Source organism: Acomys russatus, chromosome 19 (assembly GCF_903995435.1).
Source record: "Acomys russatus chromosome 19, mAcoRus1.1, whole genome shotgun sequence".
NCBI lineage: Eukaryota > Metazoa > Chordata > Mammalia > Rodentia > Muridae > Acomys > Acomys russatus.
The window spans coordinates 33,814,038-33,837,292 of NC_067155.1; the positions used below are offsets into that span (position 1 = coordinate 33,814,038).

At 43.3% G+C, this 23,255-nt stretch overlaps 1 protein-coding gene across 1 annotated transcript in view; it reads left to right on the forward strand.

Moving 5' to 3' along the window:
- The window catches only part of Rnf216 (ring finger protein 216), a 103,689-nt gene that overhangs the window by 23,021 nt on the left and 57,413 nt on the right, over positions 1–23,255 (forward strand). Inside the window, exons 5-13 of the mRNA XM_051161098.1 lie at positions 1,266–1,342; positions 3,413–3,515; positions 4,657–4,821; positions 9,340–9,454; positions 10,012–10,151; positions 13,362–13,412; positions 14,051–14,188; positions 15,700–15,848; positions 16,296–16,374. Of these exons, the coding sequence (XP_051017055.1) occupies positions 1,266–1,342; positions 3,413–3,515; positions 4,657–4,821; positions 9,340–9,454; positions 10,012–10,151; positions 13,362–13,412; positions 14,051–14,188; positions 15,700–15,848; positions 16,296–16,374 (1,017 nt within the window). The remainder of the gene's footprint in view (positions 1–1,265; positions 1,343–3,412; positions 3,516–4,656; positions 4,822–9,339; positions 9,455–10,011; positions 10,152–13,361; positions 13,413–14,050; positions 14,189–15,699; positions 15,849–16,295; positions 16,375–23,255) is intronic.

Here is a 23,255-nt window from a genome sequence, read left to right on the forward strand (position 1 = left end):
TTGCAGTAAACAAAGGAAGACTTTATGTAAACATTATTTTCCTAAGATGTGTATATCTAAGGTTAAAGGAAAGAATCCAAATATCTATAATGAGCAGCAGTCCAGATTGCACTCCCCTCCAGGAAGTGCTCTTGTTGCTAGCTGTAGGTCATGGTGCCTAGTGCTGGTAGTCCTGTAAACTCCTGTTTGTCAAAGGCCTTACTTTGTAACACAGCAACCACTAGCTTTTGTGGTCATAAATCTCTGCCAACTGAATAAAGTAACATTCTGTTTTCAGTGCATCCATCATTTTAATTTTCATGATTCTATAGGATACCTGCTGCAAAGAGCAAAGCAGGCCTTTGTTTTCCATGATCAGTTGTTATTTGCCTTCTCTGAGTCTCACCCCCCGCCCCCCCACGAGACAGGTTTTCTGTGTGTAGCCTTGACTTTCCTGGACTAGTTTTGTAGACCATACTGGCCTCAAACTCAGAGATCCACCTGCCTCGGCCTCCTAAGTGCGGGGATTAAAGGCGTGCGCCACCACACCTGGCTCCTCTAAGTCTTTTAATACTAGTTTGCCAGGCCTTTTTGTTTTAGTTTGTTTGTTCGATTTGTTTTTCCTGGATTCACTTTGTAGATCAGGCTGGCCTCAAACTGATATCATCTGCCTACTTTTGCCTCCTGAGTGCTGGGACTAAAGGTGTGCACACCATGTCTGGCCTTTTGTTTTGGTTTGGTTTGGTTTTCAAGACAGGGTTTCTCTTTGTATCCTGTGGCTGTCATAGAACTCACTATATAGACCAGACTGGCCTCGAACTGATATCAATCTGTTTGCCTCTGCCTCCCTGTGACCCTTTGAGGTGTGAGCTTGAAAGCAGATATGCATTTCTTTCTTTCTGTTTTTTTTTTGTTTGTTTGTTTGTTTTGTTTGTTTGTTTGTTTTAAAGATTTATTATGTACACAGTGTTCTGCCTTGCCTGCATGTACACATGTGGGCCAGAAGAGGGCACCAGATCTCATTCTAGATGGATGTGGATGTGAACCACCTTGTGGTTGCTGGTAATTGAAACTCAGCTTCTTTGGAAGAGCAGCCAGTGCTCTTAACCTCTGAGCCATCTCTCCAGCCCCTTAAGGGGCTGATTTTTAAGCCAGGCCCAGAGCTGCTTTACAGCCATTCTCTGGTCTTCAGGCATTTTATATACTTTCTACCCTTCAAATTTTTTTTGTTGCTTTCCAAAACCATCCTACAGAACAAAATATAAATAATATTTACTCCTTTCTAGGAAGCAAGATTTCCAGATGTAGCAAATGGATATGTTGAAGAGATAATTCATTTAAAGAATTACTATGATTTGAATGTGTAAGTATTCCACCATACTCCCTCCGCTTCCCCCCCCCTCCCCCCTCCCTCTCCCCCACCCCCCTCTGTCTTACCTAGGGTTACATTACTGTAAAGAGACACCCTGACCATGGCAACTGATAAAAACATTACAGTTTCAGAGGTTTAGTCCATTATGATGGTGGGAAGCATGGTGACATGCAGGCAGATATGGTGCTGCAAGAGCTGAGAGTTCTACATCTGGACCTACAGGTAGCAAGGAGGAAACTGAATGCCCACACAGAGCAGAGCTTGAGCATAGGAGACCTCAGAGCCTGTCCCCACAGTAACAATCTTCTTCTAAGGCCACACCCATTCTAGCAAGGCCACACCTCCTAATAGTGCCACCACTTATGGGCCAAGATTTCAAACACACGAGCCTATGGGAGCCGTACCTATTCAGACCACCACACTCCCTCTCCTTTTGGTGGTAAAATATAGGTAATGTTTTGGCCATTCTAAAGCATACACTTTAGAAAGACCCTGAACCAGACTTGGAAGAGATGCCTGTAACTAGTTTCCATAGCTCTTTGATGATCCTGTTCTTTGATTGATTGCTTTTTTGAGGCAGGGTCTTGCTATGTAGCTCAGGCTGGTCTGGAACTAAGCTGCCTCCTGCCTCTGCCTGAGTGTTGGGGTTAACAGTGTATGACACTGTCCCGAGCTTGTCATTGCTCCTAACATACAGGTGAGAAGAGAAGCCTAGAAAGGGACACCTTTTCTCTGTTCTCTTCTGGCCACATCTGCCATACTGCTAGGGGCCACAGTACTGACATTGGACAAGAAGGGAAGTAGGTGATAGTTTTGAAGGGAAGAGGTCATTCTGCAAATCTGCTAGAATAAGGAAAGGAAAAAACACGTGAGGAAATCAGCTGACATTGTATGCTGCTGAGCTCCACCTAGGCTGGCCTTAGCACTGACTGCTGTGCTGTCCTCTGTCCAGCCTTGTGATTTGCCGTGGTTACTGGATGAGGAGCCTAGCTTGGATTTATTCTTCACGCTGACGTGTCATTGTGGGTTAGCTCGTGCTACCTCATCTTAGCTTTGCAGGATTTCAGCACTGATGTTGACTAGAGACAGCTGAATGAGTTTGTTATGAGGAGAATCTGTCCTAAGAGGGTGGAATCTGCTCATCAATCTGCAGTTAACTAATAAGCGGAGCCTGACTTCATGCCCAGAAGCTTGCTTTACTACAGGCTTACACAGGTCATTGGCATCCTGGAGTTCATTTATTTGCTCAGCAACCTTATAGCAAATATGTTAGATTGTGAGTGCAAATACAAACTTATTCTCATTTATATGCTCATAGTCTTGAAGAACAGCTACTTTCCTTCTGTACTCTCTTGTTCTGTGCAGTGTAAGCATTACTCATTTCAGTGACTTCCTCTTGGAGATAAGCTCTGAGGACTCTGCATTTGTCAGTGTGATCATTGTTTTCATTTTGTTTGGGCTCAATTCTTGCTGTGTAGCCTCAGCTGGTTTTGGTTTGGGATGAAGTGTCTTCTGTCCCCACCTCCTGAGTGCTGGGGTTATATGCGTGTGCCCAGCACATCATGCAGTGAAACCAGAGACTGATAGGCTTGTCTTAATTATTTGCTTAGTTGTTCTAGGGTACAGCATCTTTTTTTTTTTTTTTAAAGATTTATTTATTTATTATATATACAATGTTCTGCCTGCATGTACAACTGCACACCAGAAGAAGGCGTGAGATCACATTATAAATGGTTGTAAGCTATCATGTGGTTGCTGGGAATTGAACTCAGGACCTCTGAAAGAGCAGTCAGTGCTCTTAACCACTGAGCCATCTCTCCAGCCCTGGGTACAGCATCTTAATTCCTTTTTTTTTTCCCTAAGCTGAACCAGTGTCAAGTTTGAGATCCTCCAGCCTCAACCCTCTGAATGTGCCACTACTAGTACACCCTTAATTACGTGATAATTTAGTTGTCTTGTGTCTATAGAGGCATTTTTCCCCCAAGCATTTTTTAGATGACTCAGTGGGCAAGTATGGGATTTGGAAAATAATATGGTGTGGGGTTTTTTGTTTTTTTGCAGACTTTGTAATTTTCTTCTGGAAAACCCAGATTATCCAAAGAGAGAAGACCGACTTATCATCCACCCCAGCAGCAGCCTGCTTGCCAGCCAGGACGATGTAAAGGCAAGTATCCTAGTGGCTTAGCCCCTGAGCCTCATCTGCTCTGTGCTGTTAGCATAAGGCAGTAAAGGCAAGCAGGTGACATATGGCTTCAGAATGTTTGCTGACCTCCCTGCAAATCTCCCTCATTGTTACTTTATCTTCCCATTTCCATGAGGAATCAAGCAAATCCTGTCCTGTAGTCCTACAGAGCAATTTCATAAAAAGGGAAAAGAGCCAAGATTCTTTGTGGTGTTCTAATATTTCTCTTAATGTTTTATAATTGTGAACTATATAAAAATTGAAATACTTTGCACGAATTGTACCATTAAAATTTCCTCATAGCTGTCACCGTTTATTAGAATACTTTCATCCTGAATTACAAAACCATTATTGCACCCCTGCAAACACTTCAGCATGTAGACAGCCATTCTTACATGATTTCTGTTCAGCCTATGTAGCAAATTCCATATCGAGACGTCAAAGCTTCAAAACTTTAGTCAATAGTTGCAATCTAGACTAATGTTGAGTATGCTGTGTGGTACAACCCTTCCTCACCCAGTTGATTCTTAATGTGTAGCCTCTGCTGGCCTTGCACTCACCGTCACCATATCCCTGCTTCAGCCTTTTAGTGCCAGAAGTGCAGATAGGAACCATTTCTCTTTTGTTTGTTTCATCTGGTCACCTTATAGAGTAATTATGAGGACAAAGTGTAATCTACTTTTTAAAAGATTTGTTTATTTGGTTTGGTTTTGAGACAGAGTTTCTCTGTGTAACCCTCGCTGTCTTAGAATTAGCTCTGTAGACCAGGCTGGCCTTGAACTTATAGAGGCCTTCCTGCCCCTGCCTCCCGAGTGCTGGGATTAAAGGTGTATGCCACCACCTCCCATCTTACTTGTTATTTTTTTGTGGGGTGGGAACTATATGTCTGTATGTGCGCTATAGTGTGCATGCAGGTACCCAAGGGGACCAAAATATAGTGTTGGATTCCCAGAAATTAGGGTTATAGGCAGCTATGAGTTGCCTGATGTGTGTCCTGGGAACCAAACCTAGCTCCTCTGAAAGTACAGCAAGTATTCTTAACCGTTGAGCGCTCTATCCAGCCTCCATCATCCTCTTGTAGAGGAATGTGCTATCTCACTCTTTGTTTTTTGTCTCATTTCAGTTGCCCAAAAGAGATTTTTTTGACTATTCCAAATTGACTCCACTTGACCAGCGCTGCTTTATTCAAGCTGCTGACCTCTTGATGGCTGATTTCAAAATGCTCAGCAGCCAGGACATCAAGTGGGCCCTCCATGAGCTCAAAGGACACTATGCAATCACCCGAAAGGTGAGCCCTTGGGCTTCCTGTTGGGATTATTCCTTGATTCTTCTGCAGAGATAGAAGAGGTACAAATCACAGAGATGGGGGTGGCTTGTGGCAACAAGCTTCAGAGTCTGTCAGGGGATGCAGCTGTTGATCAAGAAGTGCTTCTTTAAAGCAGGGAATCCCAATGTCCACATGGTGGTATGTGATGGCATTTGTACTGTGGAAAGCAGGGTACCTGGAGTGTGATGTGTGTCTGCCTGTTCCATAACTTGTTCAGTCATACCAAGCTCCAAGTTAAACTTGGTTAGGGCCATTGATTGCTTAAGTCTTTTATCTGTAGGTTCTCAATGTCTCCTTCCTGCTTATTTATTTATTTACATTTATTTATTTATTTGGTTTTTCGAGACAGGTTTTCTCTGTGTAGCCTTGGCTGACCTAGACTCACTTTGTAGATGAGGCTGGCCTTAAACTCACAGCAATCCACCTCCCGAGTGCTGGGGTTAAACGTGTGTGCCACCATGCCAGGCATGGTGTTTAGTTGTTGTTGCTATTTTTTCTTTTCGAGACAGAGTTTCTCTGTATAGCCGCAGCTATCCTGGATTCACTTTGTTAGACCAGGCTGGCCTCGAACTCACAGTGATCCTAGCCTGCCTCTGCCTACAGAGTACTGGGATTAAATAAAGGCATGCGCCACTACACCTGGTTTCCCCTAGACTTTAAATAAATTATTAGAGCTTGAATTTGATGAAATATAGGTGTAATTACATTTTTCCTCCTGATTTCAAACATTCGTTTTCTGCTGCTTACTAGTGTGAGATTTTTAGCAAATGTCTGGTACACACTGAGCTTCAGTTTCTTACAGTATAGAAAGGATCTCTTATCCATCCATTAGAAGAACTGGATAATAGTGCAAAGCTGTGATCTGGTACCTAGTTTCAGTAAACAAGTTACTGCCCTAACACTGTGTCTATAATTCAAGTCCCAAGGGACCTGACACCCTCTTCTGGCCTCTGAGGGCACTACATGTACATGGTGCACAGGCGTATGTGTAGGCCTAGCCCTCATACACATAACATAAAATAAGTATTTTTTTTAACCAAATATTGTTTAAATGCCTGTATGCAGTTTTCAAGTGGCAGGCTGGAGGCTGCATCTATTCTCTTAAGGCTCTTTAATCTGTTTTGTAGCATTTGCCTTCAAATTTTGAGCACAGGGTTATGCTTAATAGATTAATGAAAACATTGCAGTGTGATAAGGTCTTACACCCACACACGTTTTTTCTTCTTTTTCTTTTTTGAGAGAGAGAGAGTATGTGTGTGTGTGTGTGTGTGTGTGTGTGTGTGTGTGTGTGTGTGTGTCACTTTGTAGCCTGTACTTTTTTTTTTTTTTTTTTTTTTTGAGACAGGGTCTATGTAGTCTTGCTTGTCCTGGAAGCACCTTGTAGACCAGGCTGGCCTGGAACTCATAGCCATCCGCCTGCCTCTGCCTCCCAAGTGCTGGGATTAAAGACATGCACCACCACCTCCCAGATGTAGCTTGGAACTTGTATAGACCGACTGACTGGTTTTGAGATTCCCCCTGCTTTTATCTCCCAAATGCTGACATTAAAGGTGTACACCACCTCACCTTGCTTGCTTTTGGGAAGGGCGGTCTCACTTTGTATCCCTGGCTGGCCTTAAACAGATCTCCTGCCACTGCTCTGAAGTCCTGGAATTAAACCTGGCCCACACACCCTTTTTCATGTACATACTTCTTGGTAAATCTCTGTTTTCAGGGTTTTCTTTATTATGACTTGGGAATATATTTGCTACTAAGACAAATAATGTATTCTTTATTATGGTTTTCTTTCTTTCTTTTTTCCCTTGAGTTTTCATGGGGTTTGTAGTTAAAATTAAGGAGAGTGGTGGTGGCGGCAGCAAGCAGGCTAGATACACTCTTCAGCAAGTTGCAGAGGCAAGAATGCAAAAAAAGCAGTAGCTTTCCCCTTGGGTCTCTTTATATCTGGACCATTGCTAGAAGGTACTGCCCACTCTGGGGAAGGGTCTTCTCTCAGTTAATTTCCTGGAAATCACATATCTACTCAAGAGGCTTTTCTTTCAGTTGATTCCACATTCACCAGCTTGAAAATTGACTTCCTGTTCAGCTTTTTTCTCAGATATTCTACTGTAGACATGACTGTCTTGTTCAGTTGGTTCGTCGCCTGCCCTAGCTCATGCACCAGGAATATCAAAGGAACATTTAATTTAAGCCTCTAGTGGGGCAGGTCATCTTTTAATCTGTTCCGTAAACTAGGTCCCTCTCCGGGTATCTACTCCCTAGGCATCCTGTCATGTGGCTCTGCATGAGTGGCATGGCCGCACCTTTACTCATCCTCTATCAGACTTAAGTTTCTTCTGTCCCTTGGTTTTCAAGACATCAGCACCCCCATTGTACTGTTCCTCATTCTCTCAACAGAGATTTGTTGTGTAGCCGCCTCTAGTTTGAAACTTAGGATCCTTCTGCCTCATCAGCCAGTGCTGGGAATACAAGCCTTCTCAGTCAGTCAGTCAGTCTGTGTGTGTGTGTGTCTGTGTGTCTGTCTGTCGTCCCTTCCCCCCCCCACCCCTCCTTCTAGGTAACTTTGGCCCTTGCTTTAGATATCTTAAAAACCTTACCAGATTGACTGTATGCTTGACTTAGAACTATCACGTGAGTGGGTGCTTAGTTTATTGAAGAAGGAAGAAGAAAGACAGAAAAATTGTGTACAATGTAACTTCTTCCAAAGAGCTTTTAATCTGTTCGGGGCACAGTGTGGTAAGTATTCTAGAGGGAAAAAAGAGAGCTGGGAAAGCTGAAAAGTCACTAGAGCAGAGCCTTGGTGGAAAGATGCTTTCACACCAGCCATGATACAGACAGCTAAGAGGCAGGAAAGTAATCTGTGTTGCTAGGCATTTAAAAAGATAATGGATTCCCTGACCAGTACTGAATGTTCATTTTAGGTTAGACTTTCCCACTGCTATGTAGAACCAGTAACAGCCCCCTGAGCACTGCAGTCTGGAGCCACCAAGCCAGTGCACCACCTTTCAGTTAGCACTTGTGCTCTAGTAGCCTCACTGGCAAAATGTAGCTAAGTTGGGAATTTTAGCAAATAGCTTTAGTTCAAAGGTGAAGTGTTTATCTTGGATAAAGTTAGTGAATCTTTAAGAAAAAGTATGTGAGTGTTTTGCCTGCATATATACCTGTGTACCAGATGCTTTCCTGGTGCTGTGGGAGGCTAGAAGAAGATGTCAGATTCCCTGGAGTTGGTAGTTAGGGACAGGTGTGAACCACCAGGTGGGTGCTGTCAATCAAAGCCAGGTGTTCCAAGAGCAGCCATTGACCTCAACTGCTAAGCCATCTCCAGTCCAGAGTTGGTGAATCGTCATATTCTTGCAGCTGAGTACTAAGATAGGACTTTAAGGTTGCTGCATAGGGGTTTGGAAATTCCTGAAAGAAGAAATGGGAAATGCCATAGCCAAAGAAGGAGAGCAGGAAGGTAGTAGCATGATGGGTGTTGCCATTAGCAGGCTTTGGGTTTCTCCAGGTCTATATGAGGTTGCATTATCAAAGAAGGGAGCTTTAGCTTCTAGACTGCACTGTCTGCAAATCTAGCTGTTTTGAAGTTTGACTTGGGCTAGCCTTTTCTCTCTAAACATACACAACATTTCCTGACCTCCAGAGGCTTATAGTCTGGTAGAGGAAATGACTTGAAGCAGAGACGCAAACAAAAAATTATGCTATTAATGATTGAGGTGTACTTTGAAAGAAAAAAAATACAGCATGTTTAAGGACAGAAGAGGAGTTATGGAAGAGAGGAAAACTGAAAAGAAATAGATTGTGAAGAAATAATGAGATGCCACTCAAATGAGCAGCGTTTGTGGGGCAGCCCATTTGTTAGGTGGTTAAATGGACAGAAGAGGTTAGAGAAACAGCTGGAGGTGAGATTTTTAGAGTTAACAGTATGCAGAAGGCAAACGGCACTGAGATGTCTAGAGAGTCTGTCAGGTAGAGATGACTCACAACATGGGCCAGCAGAGGATCGAGGCAGAGTCGGTGGGAGCATTAGCACATGTGTGCTGCCAGGGGTGCCAGGCAGTCATGGAGGGAGGCCTGTCCTTATCCGCTTGTTAACACATGGGCTGAAGAGAAGCTGGGTGGGAAGCATGGGCTCTTGAGTTTGTTCAAGCCCGTGGGAAGGTAGGGGGTGAAACAGAGATAAAGAGGGTGGGGCTAAGAGCTGAAAAGGGAATGAGGTCTTTTTAAAAAGTGCTAATAGGAAAGACCTAAGACATGAAGCTGGAGTTGCCAAGGAGAGAGCGAGACACTGGGTTAAAGATCTCCAACTGCAGCAGACAGTAGAGGGCTTCCGTGTGCAAGCTTCGTTGGGGCTGGAGGGACTGCTGTTTGATGTTGTCACACTAGGCAGAGCTGGCACTGTAAGGGAAGATGAGATTCAGGGATTGCCTTCTGATTATTTGTTCTTTATTTATGATGGTAACCTTCCCCTTTCTCTACTTTTAGGCCTTTTCTGATGCCATTAAAAAATGGCAGGAGCTGTCACCTGAATCCAGTGGGAAACGAAAAAAGAGGAAAGAAATGAATCAGTATTCTTTCATAGATTTCAAATTTGAACAAGGTAATGATAATCTGCTGCCTTCTGTTTTGTGAGCACTGAAGTGGGGCACAGTGTACTCGCTGTTTATAAAGGCACAGCAAGCACAAAAGTAGCTGACTAGGACTGTTGTATACACTGTAGCTGCAGTTGTTGGCTTCCTCCTTCCTTAGGTACATTATAACAGAAAGATGCTGTTCAGTGGAGAATTTTGTGTGTGCACTAACACTGCTCTTGAAATGTGAGAACTGGTTAGATAGTTTGACCAGATTGACCAGTAAATAAACACAAGCCATTCTACCTATCTCTGTACTAATCCAGAACTGTGAAGCCACTGTCCTTATAAGGGTAAACTGTGTGCTCGCCACAGTGCTGTCAGAATAAGAGAAGCTCAGAGTTGGTGCTCACAAAGAAAAAATGAGGAGGAACAGATGACGTCTCCAGCTGCAAGATGGGTTGTGGGGAGCCACAGTGTCCTCCCTCAGGGCTGTTGGGGTGCTAAGTTGTAGGAGACAGGATGGCTGGCCTGGATTCCTAGCGAAGAATTGTCCTGTCATTTCACTTTGTAATATGTCTTCTAGGTAACATAAAAATAGAAAAGAGGATGTTCTTTCTGGAAAATAAGCGTCGACATTGTAGGTCATATGACCAGCAGGCCCTCCTTCCAGCTGTGCAGCAAGAGCAGGAATTCTATGAGCAGAAAATGAAAGAAATGGCAGAGGTAGGAAGCTGTGCTCTGATCCTGGAATGTGATTCTGGGATTCTAGTTTGTTCCCTCTTAAAGCTGGTTGTAAGAGCTTCTTTGGGTGCTGGAGATGTAGCTCAGCGTGGTTCCACCACTGGTACCACACATATGTACTCCTTTTTAAAGAAAAGCCTGTGTTCAAGCCTCTGACACTGGTGAAGGCAGGTGAGTCTTGATTGGAGGGTTTGTTTTACCTGGCATCTTAGTCCAACTCTGTCATCTCCTTGTTTATCATGTTCTCCCAGTCCCCACCTGAGACCCCACCAGGTTCCGGGAGTCCTGTCTTCTCTCTTACCCAGCCGTTGGCAATTTATTTACCAATCAAGAGGTAATGGAGAACAATTTTTACACAACTTTGAGACCAGAGGTGCTTAATAAAAATAACAGTGCCAAAGACTGCAACTAGTACCTAAATGCAATGTACATAAATCAGCATTTGGATACATACTCTGGGACTGGTGAGCTCTCTGCTTTTCCAAAGGTCCTGAGTTCAGTGCCCAGCAACAACCACATGGTGGCTTACAGCCATCTATAATGTGATCTGATGCTCTCTTCTGGCATGGAGGTGTACATGCAGGCAGAGCTCTGTATATATAATAATAAATTAATAAATCTTAAAATAAAAACACATACTCCACAAAACAAAAAACATCCTCCAACAAAAATGAGAAGTGCATGAGTGTTCCTACAGCATCTGGACATAAAAACTCACCCTGAAGAGATGTACTTGTCAACTGAGTTGAGAATAGCTGAATCTGTGTGAACACCCACACACCCTTTATTAATTTTCTAAAGAAAACAACTGAAAGAAAAATTACTGACTAATCAAAATTGAGTATTTTTGGTAGGCACCATCTCACAGTGAAGTGGTGTGTGTGGATAGGATTGTGCAGCTCAAGCAGACACTAGAATTTGAAGAAAGGGTTTAATCTTGATCCCTTTATCACAGAATCACATTCATTAATACCACCACGAGGAATTGCAGAAATAGCTCAGATATTAAGAGCATTGGCTGCTCTTCCAAAGGATTTAGGGTCAGTTACCAACACCCACTTGATCACTCACAGCTATCTGTAACTCCCGTTTCAGGGGATTTGAATCCTTTGTATGGGCATTAGGCACACACATAGTACACAGACATGCATATAGAAAGAAATACCTATACATAAAAAATTAAGTTTAAGAAAAATTATCACAGAGCTCTTCCAAAAATGATTTTTTTTAATTAATAGATTATCTGTTGTACTGTGAAGTATTTTATGTGCCTGGCCCTTTAAATGACTCTGTCCTTCAGTGACAGTTGGCTCTTGGACTTCTGGGAATAGAAGAGGATATAAAAAGCCGCAGAGGTGCATGCCTTAATCCCAGCAGGCAGAGGCAGGCAGATTGCTGTGAGTTTGAGGACAGCCAATGCTACACAGAGAAATCCTGTCTTGAAAAACAAAACAGAAACAAAAAACAAACAAACAAAAAAAGCCAGCAGAGGCAGAGAGGAAGAGGAATGAGTAGAAGGACTGAGGAGTAGGCAGGAGTAGGATCCAGGAGACAGAAGAGTAGGGTGGGAGAAGACAGTTCATGGGAGAACAAAGATTGAGGAGGGCTAGAGACAAGAAGAAAAGAGAGAGCCCAGAGTGAAAATGAGGCACAGGTGAAAGTAAATTGAACTAGCAGAGTAAGAAGAGAAGACGGTGCAAGTTGAGCCAGAAGAAGCTGAGCTGAGCCAGAGAGGATACTAAGAGACAGTTAAAAGACAGGCGCATGGCCACTACTGTGCCTGAATGGAACACTGAATTTCAAGTACCTTAGGGCAAAAAGCAGGAAAAGAAGGAATGGATACTTTGTTTGACAAAGCTGACAGGGTGTTTGCTACGCTGTTTTTAACAGCAATTTCTCTCTCTCTCTCTTTTCATTGTGGGATATTTTGTTTATAAAAGACTGGCTGAGCAACTGGAAAAAATGCAGGTGGGATTAGCAAATCTTGGGAAACAAAAAAACAGAAAAGAGAGAACAAATAGGTTCATTCCCAGTGACTGAACCAGAGAGGGAGTTTCCCCCAGATAGAAAGAAAAGGAACTGTGTCATAGGGCCGAGAAGTCAAATAAATGAGAAAGCAGGAGGGTGATTGGATGAGACAGCACCTTTCAGGAGACAAAGTTAAACACACAGCACCTTTTGAGGACAGGCAGACCTAGGTCACAAAATCACCAACAGCATTCCCAGTAGTTATACAACATGTGACTGCTAATGGGGACAATCCAGAAGGTTATGATGAAATAGTATGGTGTCCTGTAGAAATGATGTACCTAAGGCACTTTAAGGAGGTAGTGATGTCTCATGGAATGCATTCAATGTGTGTGAAACAAACTCTTAAAAATTGGACTACTCGGGGCTGGAGAGATGGCTCTGAGGTTAAGAGCACCGTCTGCTCCTCCAAAGGCCCCGAGTTCAATTTCCCAACAACCACATGGTGCCTGACGACCATCTGTAATGAAATCTTATTCCTTATTGTGCAGGCAGGCACACATGCAGGCAGAATAATGTATAAATAATAAATAAGTCCTTTTTTTTAAAAATTGGACTGCTCAAAATAGAATTATTCCCCATGACTGGAAGAGACTGGTAGCAGTTGTAATAGAGGCTGGTCCTCAGCTGCAATGGTTATTATGGTGGTGAGGAGAAGCCAGGAATTTGGAACAGTGCAATTGATCGAGGGGAATTAGCACAGTGAGGGACCAGTTGATAGGTGAAGGTCGGCGCACAAGAACAGGTTCAATTTGAAGACAAAAATCATAGAATAATGTTGTTTAGGAGCTTTAAAAGTTTTGAGACAAAGTTGAGCCGGGGGGGGGGAAAGTCTGTATCATTTATAGAAATGACACAAGGCTTTGGAGAAGCCTGGTTTCTTAGGAAGATTGAGCTCAGCAGTAAATAAGGCCTTGAGCAGGATTAGAGAAGAGAAGGAAGGAGATTGAGTGGGGAAGAAAAGGCAGCTGATGCAGGAAAGAGCAGAGTGAAAACAGAAGGTATTTGTGCCAGAGAAGATATTGTTAGGAGACAGAAGCAGCCATGAAGAACCAACAAAGTAGCACGCTCCTGTTAATAATGTGCATAAACTAAATCCATGTTATTGGCCTATGGTTTCCTTTCTACATTTGTATCTGAATGTTTGATTCTTTTGTTCTTCAGCACGAAGACTTTTTGCTTGCCCTGCAGATGAATGAAGAACAGTATCAAAAGGTATTTTGAAATCTCACCAAGTTAATTTATTCTCAGTGTACTCCGTGGCCTTTTCTATATAACCTCCTGTTGACTTGGGAGTTTGTAGTTCACTCAGGTCACAGTGACATCAGCTAGAGGAGGCATCATCATACAAAACAACTAAAAAAAGATCAATAGGTTCTTAAAGAGCCTGCACAGAAACCCGTAGGCAGTTGCTGGAAGGAAATAGAGAACTGAGGTTCCCTCCATGTAGCCTCGGGCCAGGAGTTTCTTTGCCATCCATATCTGCTAAGTTGTTTAGTGGCCTTTTTGAGCATTAGTGAGAGCAGGCTGCAGACTGGATGTGTCTGTCTCATCAGCACATCCAGTGAGCACTGAAATTGCGTCTCTGTATGTATTTAAGGATTTGGCTTCAGTTGGTTTCCTCAGTCCTTTAACCAGAAGCAAGAGCTGGCTTATGATCTCTGAAAAGAGGAACAAAATTCAGCTTTGGAAAGCTTCTGGGATAATGTGTCATGCCGTTAATCCTTACTATAGGAGTCAGTTTTGACCTCATTATGTGTCTTGGGCAAGGAAGTGTGTAGGGCTATAGATGAGGCCTCAGCTCTTACGTGTATAGTCTGTGGGCATTCACATGTATCTGTTTTGGCTTGCAGGATGGACAGCTGATTGAATGCCGCTGCTGCTATGGGGAGTTTCCATTTGAGGAGCTGACACAGTGTGCTGATGCTCACTTGTTCTGCAAAGAATGTCTCATCAGATATGCCCAAGAGGCAGTGTTCGGGTCTGGAAAGGTAAGAAGTGTGTGCTACACATAAGTATGGAAGGTGGCCGAGCTTACAGACATGTGGACCTCTTCTGTGGGCTCAACGTTCTGCTGATAGGTTGATACGTGTATGACTTGATTTGTGTCATGTTGGTTCTGGGTACAAGTTTCCTGTGTGCTTCATGCCCTGTGTCTAGCTCCATAGGGCCCTGCTTCAGCACTCACTTTCCTGGGCACAGTTAGATAAAGGGTGAGCAAGTGGTGCAGGCCTGTAGTCCAGCTATGTGGAAGGCTGAGGCAACAAGGTCAAGGCCAACCTGAGCATTAGTGGAACAGTCTCAAAGTAAAAATAAATACAAGGACTGGGCCTGAAGCTTAGCAGCAGAGTGCTTACCTAACATGTATAAAAGGTCCTGGGTTCCATCCTTGGTACTGACACAAGGAAAGAGGAAGACAAGAGAGGGGAGAAAAACACACACACAATACAACCTGCTGAGTTGTTAGAGTGTTACATATGTGTGTTTAAAGGGTTGTCCCTAGAGAAAACTAATTCTCCCTCCAGCAGCAGCCTTTAATTATCTGGACCTCTTCATTTCAGGGTGGGACCTTGTGAAATACCTCCCATCTGTGTTGGCATGTTGAGATTTCCCCGTCAAATATAGAAGTTGGTATCTTGCAGCTGACATCCTGGTCCCCTGGCTCTTAGAACTTTCCACCCCTTTCATGATTGTCCTTGGCCTTAGATGTAAGGGCTGTGTTACAGAGTATCATTTGGGGCTGAGTGCCCTAGGGTCGGTTGTTTTCGTTATTTTCCCCATCTATTTATGTCTGTGTGCTGGAAAAAGAAGCTTTCTTGATGGAGGGTTAGAGGTACATTTAGCTGTGTGTGTTCTTAACCACTGAGGCATCTCACCAGCCTGGTGCTTCCCCTTCTTAATAAGGTATGTTTGGAAGGGTATTGAGCACAGGCACATTGGGTACTGAACAGTAGTTAATGCTTCATGTTGTGATCCTCCAGCTGTCCTGCTTGCCCTGCTCAAGCTGTCTAGAACTGAGTGGGAAGAAAGAGATGGGGACATCACTATTCCATACGCAGGTTGTGCTTCAGGTCTTTACTTGAGGCCACGTTTGAGCTCTGCTGTCCCTGAACCATCTTCCTTTCTGTCAATTTCCATCCAGAGAAAGAATAGAAGCCCAAACCTCTCCTCCATTTCTTACCTAGTTACCACGTTTCCCCTCCCCTTCCCAGAGGGTCTCTAGCGCTGCAGACTCTACAAAGGAAGCAGCTTACTTCAGACACTGAGGCCAGCCCTCTGAGCCATGTCTGTCACCGTAGCCATTGGTGTTCCATCTTCATAGCTTGTAGCTTGTGCTGCTGGGAGATCCTCTGCTAGGATCAAAGAAGGCCGTTATGGCCATACTTAATGGCTCCCTGGTTCTTGTTGTCCTCCTTCCCTTGACAGATGTGTTTATCTTCCTTAGCTCTTTGTTATTCTGAATCCCTGGTTAATTTTTTGTTGCTTGTTCACTTTATTCTAGTCAGAACTCAGCTGCATGGAAGGCAGCTGCACATGTTCCTTCCCAACCAGCGAGCTGGAGAAGGTGCTCCCCCAGACGATTTTGTACAAATACTATGAACGAAAAGCAGAGGAAGAAGTCGCCGCAGCCTACGCAGATGAGCTTGTCCGGTGAGTTCTGAGAAGCGGCTCATTTCCCAAGGTAAAGTCTGCCTTCATCAGGCAAGAAGAATCTGGCAGAGTTGGCTTGTCTGTATTTCCTGCCTCTTCTTGCTAAGAAACAGTATAATCAATTAGGCTTTATAATGAAAAAATCTGTGCAGTCTATCCACTTGCCTTTACTACCTAATCTCCTAGCCTGCAGCTGAATCACTACCCTGGATAGGAGGAAAAGTAATTCTTACAAGGAATCCTTGGAAAGTTGAGGCATGTGGTTGACTTAGATAATGCCTGTGGTTCCTGGAAAGTGCAAGGACAGGAAGAAGCTCAGTCTAGGTTATAGTGAATGCTAAGGAGTAGAAAGCACTGTCTGCCTTTCACAGCATTCCACCTTGATAGCACAACCCCACGAAACCCATTCAGCCATCCTGAGTGGTGGTACCTTCCTGTTCATTCCAGGTGTCCCTCCTGTAGCTTCCCTGCTCTGTTGGACAGCGATGTGAAGAGGTTCAGCTGCCCTAATCCTCGATGCCGAAAGGTAAGAGAGACAGTTTTTTTTCTAGCACATTCTTGAATTTTGGCTTGCGCTCTCACTGTGGTCCTTGTAGTTTATATTCCATGATCTGCATGCTGATGCCAGTTCCTTTTCATGAAATGAGTGAAGATCCTTTGTGGTGGTAGTTGGCATGGTTACAAAGATGAGATTATTTTTGGGGTTCCAGTTGAAAAGCTCAGGATCTCTTGTCTGTCATTGTATAAAGGCAGATGCTCGATAAAAAAAATGTGAAGAGTTTTATTTTCTTCCGCTATGTTGTATTTCTTGCTTGCTTTTCCTGTCCTGTGCTCAAATACAGCACACATATACAGTCCCTGCCATTTTCGGAGTCCTAGTGACACTTGTTTCATTAAAGAACCCAGCACCATGTTAGCATCTCTGCTCTATCTGGTAGGCTTTTCATTTGAGTTTTCTCACATCATAATAAGTCATTTCAGGACAGGTCAGAGCTGTGAGGTCACTTCCCTTTAATAGCACTTCTACTCAGAATAAGAATTTCTTAAAATTTACCAGCTAGTTATAAACCACTTAGGACATTGCCTTCCCCCCAGAAATGTTTTTTAGGCCATTTTATACAACTACATCATCAGAGTACTGCCTTGTTTGGGGGATAGCGAAAAAACTGAGGTAAAGCTTAGAAAAGGAAGAAGACACTAGTCAGCTAAAACTTTACTCCTTTGTTTTAATATTAGCATTTCTCTGTGAAACCTGTATGTATTCTTAGAGTTGGTGTAACCATTTTGTAAGTTGTGCCTACTTCAGGTTGTTGCTGTATTAATTGTCCTAACAGTTCTGGCCTCTCGGAATAGGAAAGCACAGTAAGATGTCCTTGTGGGTGTCACACTTGAGCAAGCGACACCAGAGCTAAGACAGAATAATAACAAAAGCTAATGAGAGGGGTGATGTTATGTTCTGGCCAAGAAGTAGCATCCGTTTAGACATTGGCTGATGGGACAAGTGAAGGAAGCTCATGAGCTGGCTCAGAGCAGGCATTGCGTACTGAGTAAGGGAGAGCCAGAGTATCAGGAAGACCTCTTTGATTGGTAAGAAGTCTTCTGAGCCGGTTGCGGTGGCGCACACCTTTAATCCCAACACTCAGGGAGACAGAGGCAGGTGAATAGATGTGAGTTTGAGGCCAGCCTCATCTACAAATGGAGTCCAGGGCAGCCAAGGCTACAAAGAGAAACCTTGTCTCAAAAATAATAACAGCAAACAAACAAATCCTGATCTCCATATGCATGATGCTGTGGCACATGTGCTCATACACAAAGTACATACAAATAAAATGAGATGGCTCCGGGGTTAAGAACACTTAGCTGCTCTTCCAGAGGATCTGGGTTCAATTCCTCAGATATACATAGCAGCTCACAACCATTTGTAAGTCCAGTTCTAAGGAATCCAATGTCATTCTAACCCCCTTAGACACCAGGTATACATGCATATACAGTTCTCACACATAAATGCAGGCAAAATATCCATACACATTTAAAGAAAGGAAAGGCTGGAGGAAAGAAAAGAAGCAAGTGTGGTTCATACCTTAAAGCCCCACACTCAGGAGGCACAGGCAGGCAGATAAATATAACTCTGTGAGTTCAAGGCCACCCTCATCTATATAGCCAGGGCTACACTGTAAGAATCTACTCTGTCTGCCCCCCCCCCCTTTCTTTTTAATGTGGAACATTTGCAGAGCCTTGCAAACAAAGAAGTCTCATAGCTTAAAGGGCTGAAAGAAAGTGACCAAGAAAATTTTATTCTATAAAACTAATCAAAAATTAAGAAGAGAGCCAGGCATGATGATACAAATCCTTAATTCCAGTACTCAGGAGGCAGAGGCAGGAGGAGCAATATGAGCTCCAGGCTAGCCTGTTCTTTGTAGCAGTTCCAGACCACCTAAGGCTACATAAGTGAGACCCTGCCTTTTTTTTTTTTTTAAAAGAGTTAGTGATATGAGTGCTCTGTCTGCATGTACACTTGCATCAGATCTCATTATAGATGTTTGTGAACCATCTTGTGGTTGCTGAGAACCGAACTTAGGACCTCTGGAAGAACAGAGTCATCTCTCCAGCCCCAAGACCCTGTCCATTATTATTTATGTCATCGTGCAGTTGCTGGGAATTGAACTCAGGACCTCTGGAAGAGTAGTCGGTGCTCTAACCGCTGAGCCATCTCTCCAGCCCCCAGGAAAGTGCTTCTTTACAACACAAGTTCATTAGCAAATAAATATACAGATAGTTCTTGATTTAGGGTTTTTCAATTTTAAGAAACCATATATTTTTCTGAGTTTTTAAAATTGCATTTATTTGTGTATACACTTAGGAAGGTCAGAGGACAGTTTGTAGGAATGTGTTCTCTCATACAATATGGAACCCAGGAATCAAACTCAAGTCAGCACACTAGGAAATAAGCACCTTACCCACAGAGCCATCTTATCAGCCTAAGGGACTGTGATTTGAATTTTGATCCTTTGTCAGGCCAGTCATATATGATGATAATACTCTTAGTATGATGGCTGACGACAGCAGCAGGCTACAGTTACTAGTGAGTCACACATCCACAAGTAAAGAGTAAGCATTCTGCACCGCACTGTGTTGTTAAACTCTGGTGTTTGGTTGGTTAGTGTGTGAAATGCATTTTGAGCTCATAGTTGGTGTACTGGTAGGTTAGGGGGAGTCTGTATTGATATACAAATTTCTCTAACATGGTACTCACATGTAAATCACTTTCAAATAGTTTGAAAGGCAAAAAACAAAACTCTTCAAAAGTACTAATGTAATCACAACAACAGAAAGATATAATTTGTGATGTCCTCACAGTGTAAGGAAGCAGAATGTATACAGTTCAAGTTATTTTCAGCTTAAAAGATTATTTTAAATGTTTTATGTACATCTTATGGTAACCCCAAAGAAGACTCCTATAGAGAATATGTATAAGAAGCCAGGCACTCAGGGAGGCAGAGGCAGGCAGGTCTCTGAGTTCGAGGCCAGCCTGGTGGCAGTAATTTCCTTTTTAAATGCAACATGTAGTGAATCCCTGAACAAAAGACATATAAAGAGTGACTAGAAGGGTTTTAATTGGGCTCTGGGATTATGCTGTCTACAAAAACCTATACTGAGTTGGACTATGTACTGGCTGGAAGTGGGATGAAAGGCGTTAAATAGAAAAGATAACCTGTAGAGAACAGGTTGGCCATACTTCTACAAAGTAGATTTAAAGAAAAAAATCTTTAGGCATGGTAGCACAAGCCTTTAATCCCAGCACAAAGGCAGAGGCAGGCACATCTCTGTGAGTTGTAGGACAGCCTGGTCTACAAAGGAAGTCCAGGACAGCTATGACCACAAGAGAAACAAAAAACTATACAGGGGTGGCAGGGAACTATAGCATAATAAACAAACTCAGCATGCGGGAAAGACAAACCAGTTATAAAAACATGATCAGCCTGTGTATCCATGGAATCTGTAGCCATGGATTCAGCCAACCACAGATAAAAATACCTGAGGGGAAAATGGCTCCTGCATCAAACATGTACAGACCTTGTACCATTCTTCCCTAAATTGTATTCTATAACAGTTATATATAAGAGTTTGTTTCAAGTATGGGGGCTGTGTATAGGTTATGTACAAATACTCTTGGAATTTCACAGGAGAGTCTAAAGTGTCAGTGGATTTGGGTATCCAAGAGGGTTATTAGTTACTCTTCCATTGCTATGATAAAGCACCATGACCAAGGCACCTTATAGAAGCAAGAAAAGTTTTTGGGGGTCATATGGTTTCAGAGGGATAAATTCCATTATGGAAGGAGGTATGGTAAAAGAAGTAGAAAACTGACAGATGCCATCTTTAGCAGCAGAAATGGAGCAGAGAGCACAAACTACAAGTGTAGGGTAAGGGTAAATGATCTCAAAGCCAGCCCAGTGACATCTTCCTCTCTTACCACTGCTGGGCCAAGTGTTCAAATGCCTGCCTGAGCAAATGGGGCAACATTCTTATTCAGACCACACAAGGAGATCCATTCCATAGATACTGCTGTGGTTTGAATAGGTTTGGCCTTACTGGCTTAATGCTTGGCTCACAGGGAGTGGCACTATTAGGAGTTGAGGACTGGTTGAAGTAGGTTTCCTATGTGTGGAATATGAGTTTCTTCCTGGCTTCCTGCAGAAGCCTGGCTGCATTGGGATACAGATAAAGTACTCTAAGCTCCTTCAGGACTATGTCTGCCTGCAGGCTGCCATGCTTCCCACCATGATAGTGGTCTAAACCTCTGAACTGTAAGCATATGGGAGATAAAATGCTAAGCAGGCCCATAACCAGGCAGAGAGGTATCCATTCCAGGATACTGTGAACTGTGGAATAAAATGCCACTAGATGGCACCAGTACTCCACAAGAAAAGGGCCCTCTTTCCCTTGAGTATTTCCAAAGTTGATGTGTCAGCACTACTGTCTTGTAAGCAGAACCGACAGAATTCTTCCAGGTTGGTGCTAAAGCAAACCACTGCATGCATTCAGAACTTATGGCAGAGATGGCTGCCCTATTAGAACATCTGCTTTTCCTTTGTTCTTGCCCAAATTCTATAGGTGCCATTTTTTCTCTTCAGCAAGATAGCTAAGTAGGCAGTTAATCCTTGATTTTGCATGTGTAAAAAGTGAGTCCCGAGCTAATTTTGGCCCATGTAAGACTGAAGGCATCTGCTTTCTCATTGCAGTGTTTGCCAGTAAGCTACACTCCAGTTGGATTTTCAGGGACCTGTCACTCTGAGATAAGGCATTGATAGTGATTCCTTATCTGGAAGAGGCTTGGTGCCCAGAATCCCTGATGGCTGAGACTGTCTTCTGTGAAATAGGCTGGATCTTATGGATGTGATGGAAGGCCTTCATTTTCATGGTTTTGTTTTGTTTTTTCTTGCTGTTTGTTTGTTTTGTTTTGACTTTATTTTGTTATTCTCCTGGTTAATTTATCTATTCTCAGATAAAGCAGTTGTCAGCTTCTTTCAGCATGCTGCTTTCAGCAGTGGATGGGGTACATTTGGTATGCAGTGTAAGAAGGGTAGGTTTTGGCAGGGTCTGTGGAATATCTTTTCTTAGGTTCAGACATTTCCCTGTTGCATCTCTTTCTTAGGTTCAGACATTTCCCTGTTGCATCTCTTTCTACGTTTCTACATTTCTTGGAGGAAATGACTCTGTAAGCTCCAGAGTATACATAGTGCTGTCTAGAAAATTAGCCAGGGCTGTGACACAGAGATTCACCAGTTCACAGTAAGCAAGTGCTAAGGAAGGAAAGACAGCCAGTGTAAAATTTTTCATTATTTATTTATGTATACATGCCTGCACGCACATCTACATAACAGAAGAGGGCATTAGATCACATTATAGACGGTTGTGAGCCACCATGCGGTTGCCGGGAATTGAACTCAGTGCTCTTAAAACTCTGATCCGTCTCTCCAGCTCCCAGTGTAAAATGTTGAATGAAGTCAGACAAGGTGGTACACACTTGTAGTCCCAGCACTTGGGAAGTAGAGGCAGGCAGAGTTGAGGCCAGCCTGGTCTACAAAGCGAGTCTAAGACAGCCAAGGTGATGCAGACAGTCCCTACTTGTGTGTGTTTGGGGTGGGTTTGAATGAAAATAACATGAAGAAAATCTTGTTTGGGTTCTTTTCTGTGGACACTGAGGTGTGAATGTGGTTGTATAATCACCCATCTCTGCCCAAGATCACTTGAGTTTGGTTTATTTGTCCATTTCTACCTGCACATCCTCTTCCCTGCTCATCTTTTTTTTTTTTTTTAAACCATTTTCAAGCCCCATCTCATCCTCTGTAACCCTCAATGCTCTTAACTCTTTATGAAATATAACCAAAATTTATATCTGCTGTAAACTACCTTATTGTTAAAAACTAGGCATCTGCAGCTGCCTGCAGTAGCTGAATGGCTTTGTGGCGAGAATGTAAATTAATCTGGTACAGCAGCCATTGCCAGGACAGCTCCAGCTGTGGTAGCAGGTCATTGGCACTTATCAGCCACACTCTAATGGGGGAGCCTAGCTAGTCTGCTGACGAGACCATGCCTTCACATTATCCAGAGATGATGAAGCTTGGTCTTTGTGTTCCTTCTGTCGGAGATGACCTTTAGTCAGGAAGTTAGGTTGATAAGAACCACTGTCTTGGTAACAGAAAGATTGTTAATCCTATAGGTGAGGGCTCACTTACTGGAATAAAATCCAGATGACATAATTGGAGTCAGAAAGGGAGAGGTTGGAATGGGAAGTCCTTGTTGTGAATGTGGCCTGCCCTTCCTGCAGTTTCTGGAGAGGTCCTACTGAGGAGCTCCAGGTCTGTGGTGCTGTGGTGATATTGTACTCCAGATGGAACAGAGCCCTTGACTCAGTGCTGGTCACCACAAGAGACTGCAAAATGGACACTGAGGCTTGACAGATGTAAAGTAGTAGAGCTAGAAACCCAAAGGAAAGCCCCAGGGTATATCTCAAGGGCCATCACTGGGGACCATCCTTCCATCAGGCATGCAACAGAGCCAGCAGAGTAGCAAGGATTTTCAGAGGTCTGGTTTCAGGGTTTCACCAGGTCTGGTGCGTTATGTCACTCAATAGTGGCTGCATGTTGAGGGGCCAGTGAGAGATAAGCCTAGTAATTAGAGGAATTCTCAGAAAGTTGGGTGTTTCTTCCAGATTTGTAAAATCTACTGCCATGAGATTGGTTGGGGTTTTGGTTTTGGTTTTTTGAGACAGGGTTTTTCTGTGTAGCCTTGTCTGTCCTGGCCTCACAACTATCCGCCTGCCTCTGCCTCCAGAGTGCTGGAATTACAGGTGCCACCTGCCTGGCCATTAGATTATTCCTTAAATGAACAGGCATAACATCC